Source organism: Antedon mediterranea, chromosome 2 (genome assembly GCF_964355755.1).
Source record: "Antedon mediterranea chromosome 2, ecAntMedi1.1, whole genome shotgun sequence".
NCBI lineage: Eukaryota > Metazoa > Echinodermata > Crinoidea > Comatulida > Antedonidae > Antedon > Antedon mediterranea.
In genome coordinates this window covers 9,197,913-9,207,875 of record NC_092671.1, presented here as the reverse complement: position 1 = coordinate 9,207,875, position 9,963 = coordinate 9,197,913, and the positions used below count along the sequence as shown (strand labels likewise).

The 9,963-nt window shown below is 35.4% G+C and overlaps 3 protein-coding genes across 3 annotated transcripts; all 3 read left to right on the top strand.

The window, feature by feature from the left end:
• The first annotated feature begins 193 nt into the window (after window positions 1–193).
• On the top strand, window positions 194–1,030 carry LOC140039251 (somatostatin receptor type 3-like). Its single transcript, XM_072084854.1, has one exon. The coding sequence runs from the start codon at window positions 194–196 to the stop codon at window positions 1,028–1,030; it is 837 nt and encodes a 278-aa protein (XP_071940955.1).
• An 878-nt stretch (window positions 1,031–1,908) lies between these two features.
• Window positions 1,909–3,241, top strand: LOC140039595 (somatostatin receptor type 4-like). Its single transcript, XM_072085213.1, has one exon. The coding sequence runs from the start codon at window positions 1,931–1,933 to the stop codon at window positions 2,750–2,752; it is 822 nt and encodes a 273-aa protein (XP_071941314.1). The 5' UTR covers window positions 1,909–1,930; the 3' UTR covers window positions 2,753–3,241.
• Window positions 3,242–7,673: 4,432 nt separating this feature from the next.
• On the top strand, window positions 7,674–9,954 carry LOC140040299 (histamine H2 receptor-like). The gene is made up of 2 exons (XM_072086119.1): window positions 7,674–7,716; window positions 8,192–9,954. The coding sequence occupies exons 1-2, from the start codon at window positions 7,713–7,715 to the stop codon at window positions 9,196–9,198; spliced, it is 1,011 nt and encodes a 336-aa protein (XP_071942220.1). The 5' UTR covers window positions 7,674–7,712; the 3' UTR covers window positions 9,199–9,954.
• Window positions 9,955–9,963: the final 9 nt, after the last annotated feature.

Below are 9,963 nucleotides of genomic sequence, written 5' to 3'. Positions count from 1 at the left end.
TGAAGTTTCCGACGATAGAGCAAAACCTTGCTCAATAGACGAACCCAAGAGCAAACGTACTGCCATTATGAATGAAACGATTTTGTCAACAGGGGAACAAGACCAATCGTGGCTGATAACTTTACGTTTTTTAATCATAGGCATTGGAATTGTGTTTAATATCATGGTTACTTTGGTTTTCCTGTACATAAAGATGTACAAGAAGTCTTTACTACATGGCTTAATATTTCAGCAGTCAGTAGTAGATCTATTTGGTTGCTGTATGTTCCTGTTCTTTTACAATCAGGACGCACCAGACGGAACAGGAGGGCGTGTCTTCTGCAAAGGTCGAGCGCTTTATTGGTTTCTAGCGTTTACGTCAACTTACAATCTTGTGATTATTACATTTGAGCGATATATTGCAGTGGTACATCCTATTACGTACAGAAACAGAAACATTGGCAGAAGATCCAATGTCTTTTACATGATTCCTTACATTATCGGGTTTTTACTTACCTTCCACTTTGTTATAATTTCTGATGTTAACAAAGAGCTGAAGGGTGAGTGCATGTATGTACCCAGTCTTCTTTCAGGAACACTGATGTTTATTCTAATATACTTCTTCCCGGCTAGTTTTATGATCTTCTGCTATTGTCGGATCCTGTTCCGGATACGAAAACGATCTCGGGAGAAGAAGCACAACGCTCCTGATTTTAGGAAACGACGACCGCAAGTCGCTGTGAAAACAAATCTTGTGTTGACGATGCTAATAGTTGTTGCTGCTTTCATCATCACAATATCGCCAAACACTATTATGTATCTAATTTACAATATCTGCCGGTGCTTCGATTTCAGTAATATTATTGGGCACGAAATAACCGTACTGATTAGCACTTGTAATATGTGTGTTAATCCTATAATCTACGGAGCAAAGATGGAAGATTTCAAAAACGGTGTGCGTGAAATTTGGCGTAGAATGCGAGATACAGCTGTGGATACTTCATATACGCCTACTAATGTCATGACTCTATCGTGTAGCCCTAGGTCTTGAATAGCACTTGTAATATGTGTGTTAATCCAATAATCTACGGAGCAAAGATGGAAGATTTCAAAAACGGTGTACGTGAAATTTGGCGTAGAATGCGAGATACAGCTGTGGATACTTCATATACGCCTACTATTGCCATGCCTTCTTTCGTGTAGCCCTAGGTCTTGAAAGCCAGCATTATTTCCGAGCTGTTCAAAATATGGTTAAGAAAATAGGCCTACAATGAATATAGGAGAAAATGTTAAACAACAGTACCCACGAAGAGAACAAGTTTAATTTATGATAATCTATTAATCTACAAAAGAAGTGTAAAAGAGAAGATTCTATTTTCATATATACTATCTTGCCAAAGCAACCATTCAGAACAATCTACACATAATGTCACTGCATTTGGTCTGGTTCCGGTGGTGCAAGGCAGAGAAGCTGAGGTTTACCACGTCATCGACAACAGTACTTTCGATACCAAATGCAACCACATACCTTGATTGCGATGTCATTAATTAAATACATAATGTAAACAACAGTACACTGTTACACATTAAATTATTCATAGACACTATTATTGCCTACTTGTTTATAATGCTAAAAACACGTGTTTTAATATTTTATGCTACTGACAACAACAGTAGTTAAGTTTAATTGAAAATGAATAATTAAACACTAATCATCAATCATCGAGGAGGAGGATAAAGTACGCTTCATCACAAGACACTATTAATTATAGCATAAGTACGTATACAATTTTTCATCATGAATGAAACGAATTCGTCAACTACTAACGATTCACTATTGGTACTAGAATCTCCACGAGATCAATCGTGGCTGATAACATTACGATGTATTGTCGTAGGCATTGGAATCGTGCTTAATGGTGCTGTTATTGTAGTTTTCCTGTACATAAAGATGTATAAGAAGTCTTTACTACACGGTTTAATCGTTCAGCAGTCTATTGTGGATTTACTCGCCAGCTGTACGTATCTGTTCTTTTACAACCAGGACGCACCAGATGGAACAAGAGGACGTGTCTTCTGCAAAGCTCGAGCACTTTATTGGTTTCTAGCATTTGCGTCCATCTACAATCTTGTGATTATTACATTTGAGCGATATATTGCAGTGGTACATCCTATTACGTACAGAAACAGAAACATTGGCGGAAGATCCAGGCTCTTTTACATGATTCCTTACATTATCGGGGTTTTAATCTCCTTCCATCTTGCTGTAATTGCTGATGTTAATACAAAGTTGAAGGGTGAATGTGTGTACAGCAAAGTAGCAGTTGTTCCTAGAACAATAGCTATTTTTCTTCTTGCGTACCTCATCCCGGCTGGCTTTATGATCTTTTGCTACTGGCGAATTCTGTGTAAGTTACGTAGAAAATCTCGACATATTCATCAGGATGCTCGTGGTAAACAGCCATACGTCACCGTGAACAAACGTCTTATGTTTACGATGTTTATTGTTGTTATTGCCTTCATTATCACGACATCACCAAATTCCATTTTGTACTTAACATACGCTATTTGTCAGTGTTTTGATTTTAGCACTATTATTGCGCACGAAATAACCGTACTGATTACCACTTGTAATATGTGTGTTAATCCAATAATATATGGAGCAAAGATGGAAGATTTCAAAAACGGCGTACGTGAAATTTGGCGTAGAATGCGAGATACAGCTGTGGATACTTCACATACGCCTACTAATGTCATGACTTCTATCGTGTAGCCCTAGGTCTTGTCAGCTGTGGAAAATTTTCAATTTTAACGTTTAGCTTTTTCTATAGCTGCTGGCAATTTGAACCAAAAAGGAATAAGAGGGCGATTTTCTTTTACTGTATGGTATATTAGGCATGAACCGTATAACACATAATAGTTATCGAAGTTTTCAATGTTCACCATTTTCTTTATTATATCGTATCGTAAACTCATTATTGAAGAAGTCTTACAGAGGTTTCTATCGTTTTGGTCCATTGATGTGAAATAAATACAATATAACTAATTTAGCTTCACTATATAGTAGAATCACATAGTTACATTGATGGCCATCAGTAGGCCAGTAAGCCTATAACTGTGCAAATACCGAGAATCAGCTGAATGTAAATCCAATCTATCCTGCTGGTAAATGACTGAAATAAATAGACGCTAACAACAGGTGTCGTTGTAATTGTTTGATAATAGTACTGAATATACCTTATTTAATATATGTTCACCTAGCTGTTATAATATAGGCCTAAGCGGAATACAACCCAGAATTATTGAAACATTAATAGAAACAATATTCACATCAACGCTTTCGATTCGCGTGTGAATAAATCGGCTAGAGTGGAAAACAGGATAAATACCAAACTACTTAAATGACTATCATCGTGTTAATGTTGTAACTAACTTCATTTTGACTAAAACTAAGTCTAGTTACAATAATGTTATTTAAAAGTATACTTTGGCTTAATAAAATACAGGTTTCACTAAACAGTAATTTCAAAACACGGGCCAGAGTGTACTGTACCTTCACTTGATAGAATATAGCCATTCCCTGTTCGTTTCTACCTGGCGTGTAAACAAAACTAAGTTTGTGCACTTAAATATTATAGGTCATTTTTAAAAAAGTGGGTAAGTAAATTGAATAGTATAGGCCTGTATATATATATTTTTAAAACAAGCACAGAATAAATTCTAGACCGCCCGGTGATGATATAGGCACTGATATTAATTAATTAATTAATTTGAAATTATAAAAATGACGAAATATTCGAGAATGAGAAGAAGCCGCCCCAAATATGTTACTTTCCACTGGTAGAATAAAATCTTGTTTAAATATCGGTTCCAACTATTTATTTTCAAATAATATACTACTTATCAAATTAAATGAGCTATAAGTGCAATCACTGTATATGAAGAAAAGTGCAGCATTGTGATGTCCCACCTCTATAATATTTTTACAATACTTGACTTTAATAAAATGGTTGTTTTAGACTATGATGATGGACAAAAATTATACTGCTACCACCTCTGGAACTGCAACAAAAGAACTGCATGATGACAAATGGCTGATAACGTTACGTTTTGGAGTCATCGGCATTGGAATTGTGTTTAAATCATTGTTACTTTGGTTTTCCTGTACATAAAGATGTACAAGAAGTCTTTACTACATGGTTTAATATTTCAGCAGTCGGTAGTAGATCTATTTGGTTGCTGTATGTTCTTGTTCTTTTACAGTTCTTACTCTGCTTTTCTGTTGTCATAATAGCCGATGCCAATGAAAACCTGAAGGGTGAATATATGTATATCAAAGCAGCCGTTCTTCCCACCGGAATATTGATATTTCATTTTGTTTTCTTCCTACCAGCTGGTTTTATGATCTGTTGTTACTGTCGAATTCTGTTGAAGTTACGTAGACAATCAGATAATCAGCAGTCTGCTCGTGGTTTTGGTAAACAGCCATATGTCACCGTCAACAAAAATCTTATGTTTACGATGTTTATTGTTGTTGTTGCCTTCATTATCACTACAGCACCAAATTTCATTCTGTACTTAACATACGCTATTTGTCAGTGTTTTGATTATAGCACTATTTGTGACAACTGGCTCTCACAAAAATACGAAACAAAGTTAGTGTCAAATGCCATTTTATTTGATAATGACGCAAAGTAGGGAAGCAATAAAAATTACAAGAGAATTGATCTTCCCTACGAAATGTGGGTTCACTCTCTGCCCTTAAATTACAGGTTAAACATTTATAATAATAATTGATCGAATAGAAACATAAACATTGAAATCAAAACTGTAGTTAATCCAGTAGTTTAAATTAATATAAAATAAAATATAATGATATAATGATACATGTTTATAATCGTGGGTGCCAAAAAGGCCAAACTTATAAAATACCGTACAATAACATACGCTATTTGTCAGTGTTTTGATTATAGCACTATTATTGCGCACGAAATAACCGTGCTGCTTAGAACTAGTAATATGTCTGTTAATCCAATAATCTACGGGGCAAAGATGGAAGATTTAAAAAACGGCGTACGTGAAATTTGGCGTAGAATTCGAGAATGTGAGCTGTTGAAAAGGCACTAAAATGTTGTCATGAGTTTTCAATTTTTGAAATAACGCTTACCTTATTCTATAACTGCTGGCAATTTGTAATAAAAGGAATAAGAGGGCGATTTTCTTTTGCTGTATATTGGGCATGAACTATAAAACTATCAATTTGGCCTAAAAGTGAATCTCTTGTAAAATCATATTTTCTATTTTCTTTTATATATATAATATATAATTTTTCATTCATTAAATCATAGAGAATACATAATAACCGATATGTTTTGCTGTAATAAAAGAAAATAGAAATATGATTTTTTTATATATATATATATATATATATATATATATATGTCGTTCGCAATATTGACATTAATACTCGAAGCTTTATAGAAACAAGCTTGATTTGAACATTTGTCGTATTCGATTGGGAACTTTCGTTTTCAACGTAAAGATTCGTTGAGTACTTTTGGTATTCGAATTGTAAATTTGTGCTCAACAGAAAGTCATTCGAATAGAAAACGTTGACAACGAAAGCTTTTTCATTAAGAACAATCTCAACGCTCAAAATACTCCGTTAAAGAAGTACTCAACGGAAAAACTGTACTCAACGGTGAAAGTCTAAATCGAATACGACAATTATAAACAATTTAGCCAGACTTTTGTTTTAGTTCAAGTTTGATGTCCATCAGTAAGCTAGTATATAACTATTGCACAAAAGATACCGTGAAATGGGCTGACTGAATATCTATATCCTGGTAAATGAATGAAATAAATAACAACAAATGTCGTACATCGTTTGATAATATTGTCAATACCTTATATGGTCATCTAGCTTTATAGGCCTAGGCGGAACACAAACCAGAATTATTATTGAAACTGTAACAGAAACAAAATGTTTATAATATCGTGTAGTATCTCAGTTTTGTAATTATTGTATTTTAACTTTTGTAAGTTCGAAAAAAGAAATGAAGGAGCAAATTGAAAACAGATTTAACAAGGCCATATAGATGGCTGCAGTCGCGTGCTCATTAGTGTTTACCGACCGACCGACCGACCAACCTACCAACTGACCGAAATTACTGAACATGTTTAAAAATGTTGAAATGTTTAAAAACATTTATATTTTTTTAATTTACACGTGCGTAGCGCGCAAAAATCTGCGCACTCATGGCAATTTTGTAAACGCTTAAAATTGCCTGAAACGTACTCTTATTTCATCGAAATTTTTAAAATTTTAAGCGCGCGTACGCATGCGTTACATGCGCTACGCACGTAATTGTATTGCCATATGATGATTTATGCCCTGAAATTTATGAGTACCAAATTTTATTTAATTGTGATTCATGGTGATTACAAACGTGATTTCGTTAAATCGTGCGTAGACCGCGTAATTTTTTATTGCGCACCGTAAAAACATAACCACATCGATTCCTTGCCATAAGGAATATACTGTGAAAAATTGACTTAGCTAGATTAAACTGATATCAAGATAAGGTCAGAAAGCGATAAAACGCATAGTGATACCGGACCGACAGACAGACCGACAGACCGACAGATCGACCGACCGACATAGTGAACTATAGAGTCGCGTCCACGCGACTAAAAACTCATGTTACCTTCGTTTGACAGTTTTATATATATAACAGATATTTATATATATAAAACACTGATAAAGAGCTTGCACTGATGAAGGGCTAGTGTTGCCCGAAAGCTCTGCTAACTTTTCTGGCTGTTTTACTTTATCGTTTTTATTTAGCTTTTCGCTTTTTTTTTGTATCTCCATTGAGATCCAGCCACTGATACCCACAGCATTGTCATTTTTTTCAGTAATTTGCCTTTGGGTTTATATATAAAACACTGTTAGATAAACTGATACAAGAATGAAATTTGACAAAAATGCTGTTTATCTAACTAAAGACGACACACGATTAAGGCCAATTTACACAGACGAGCGGTAACGGTAAGCGGACAACCGCGTAGCTTGTCCCACGTAGAATCTGTATCTATCCTGCCGGAAACCGCCCGTCCGCTCCGCGTTGTGTGTAAATGGTAATTAAGGAATAACATAGATTCTATATTTATATTTATATTACTGTTACCGCTTGTCTGTGTAAATTGGCCTTTACAATTATGTCTATATATACCTTACTACAACCTTTATTCCACTATTATTATACGTTAAATTAATTTTTCAAATACGAACTTCTTAGTTATTTATTTAGAGGTTTAGGTTATTATCTGGACAATGCCATTCGTGTATGGGCCTGTTAACCGTCGCCCGAAATCAAACAGCCTCGCAGTTTATTGTCTCTAGACATGATATCGTACAAGAGAATCGGCTGAAGAAGATAGCTAATGTTATCTTGGATGTTGGCACCAATTGCGAATGCGCAGAACACTAGAACCAGATATTCATTGAAACTTCAATAGAAACAAAACTGTTAATTTCATTGTGTGTATCTTCGTTACTTGTGAGTTGTCTAACTTCTCTAATTAAGCTAGTCAATTGGCTGAATCCGGGGAATTAGGGGAAACCGTAAATAGTTTCAAAACACTTGTCTTAAAATTACTTTCTGTGAATAGTTCCTTGTATTTTCTGTTAACAATACACTCTCGGTGTTTCACAAAATTAAGTTGGAAAAATGGGTGAGTAGGCCTAGACTTGAGTTTATTTAAAAGTGATATAAGTTTTACTTTGCCTTGACCGTTACATTGTTGGTCTCTCTTTGCTTTAGGGTTCAATATTGGTTGATGTTGTGTGTTAGGGGGCTTTAGTACACGATTATCAGTGCTGTATCTCCTCATGCTACAGTATTTTGACGGGTTGGTTATGGTCTATATAGGAGATACATGTAAAAAACATGTGATGTTGTATTACCAAATATTCCTATATGATAGGCCTACTGGAGAATTATACAGTACCGAGAATCGGTGGCTTTAGAACAAAATGTGGATCAACTGAATATAATTGACATAAGTAAGTAATATGATGAGATATTAAAGTAGTGTAAATATAAATTAGCAGAAGGATGTGTTTAAATAAGATTTAGTTTATGTGTCTTTTGTGCTATTGTCATAATGTGTATATTACAAATTACAGTATTTCTATTGGTTGTTTTAGACTATTTAATGATGGACGAAAATGATACTGGTAGTAGCAGCACTCCTGGCACTGCAACGGAAGAACTGCATGACGAAAGATGGCTGATAATTTTACGTTTTGTACTTGTATGCATTGGAATCGTGCTTAATACTGGCGTCATTGTAGTTTTCCTGTACATAAAGATGTACAAGAAGTCTTTACTACATGGCTTAATATTTCAGCAGTCGTTTTTAGATCTATTTGTTTGCTGTATGTTCCTGATCTTTTACAACCAGGACGCACCAGATGGAACAAGAGCTGGACGTGGCTTCTGCAAAGGTCGAGCGCTTTATTGGTTTGGAGTAATTGCGTCCATCTACAATCTTGTGATGATTACATTTGAGCGATATATTGCAGTGGTACATCCTATTACGTACAGAAACAGAAACATTGGCGGAAGATCCAATGTCTTTTACACGATTCCTTACATTATCGGGGTTTTAATCTCCTTCCATCTTGTCGTACTTTCTGAGGTGAATAAACAACAGAAGAGTGAATGTGTTATGTATACTAAAGAATTCGGTCTTCTTTCCGGAATACTTCTTTTTGTGTTTGTGTTCTTCTTCCCGGTGTGTTTTATGATATTCTGCTATTGCCGAATCGTGTTTCAAATAGGCCTGCGTCAAAGATCTCGAGAGAATCGACAACATGCTCCTGGTCTTAGCAGGAAAAAATACGTATCCGTGAAAAGAAATCTTGTATTTACGATGCTAATTGTTGTTGTTGCCTTCATTATCACTACAGCACCAAATTTCATTTTGTACCTAACATACGCTATTTGTCAATGCTTTGATTTCAGCGCTATGGTTAAAAACGGGATAACAATACTAATAGGCACTCTTAATATGTGTGTTAATCCAATAATCTACGGAGCAAAGATGGAAGATTTCAAAAATGGTGTACGTGAAATTTGGCGTAAACTGCGAGACGCAAATGGTGAATCGAGTGTTGTCGATACGTCACAAAATATCAGTTCTACTGTTTAACTTTTACATGGTACCGTAGCGGATGGATTGGTCCTAGAAACGAAGACGGTGTAACCTGTAAAGCTTGGTTCCCACTAGAACGTAACGCAAGGACGTAAACGCAACGCAAGCGTTTTAACCAATGACAAGAGAAGTTATAGACAGTTAGCAATCATAAGCGAATAAGCCATCGCTTGTGATTGGTTAATTCACTTGCGTTGCGTTACGTCCTTGTGTTGCGTCGATAGTGGGAACCACGCTTTAATATACGCGGCAGATGCAGATGCTGTAGGCTACTGAACTAATTTTCTATATTTCGCAGCGTAGGCCTGTTTTAAAATTTGGGGGAAGGGGAAAGGAGTGTTGGGTGGTACTCGACTCGCGTATGCTAGTAGGGCTATACGGTAACTGGTCATAATACCGGATATAGAGTGCTTAGCAATGCGACATACTGTAATAATTATTAAAATGCTATATGTAATATTTTAGTATAGGGCCAACTATTTAACGTTGAAAGACGATGCAGATTTACATGAAATAATATTGTCAAATTGTTATTTTTAAAATGCAATTGTATTGCTATCTTTGTTTTTAAAACATGAGTTTCAGCCACGGTTCTGAATTTTAGTTTACAGAAATAACATTGAACTTTAATATTTATTTATTAAGTAAACTGTACATCCAATGCTGATCATCTATTTAAATACTAGATGTGTGAATTAGGCCCAAGTAATATTCAACCACATCTTGCCTCTCGTGACTGTGTCACAGGCCGCTGCAACCCTG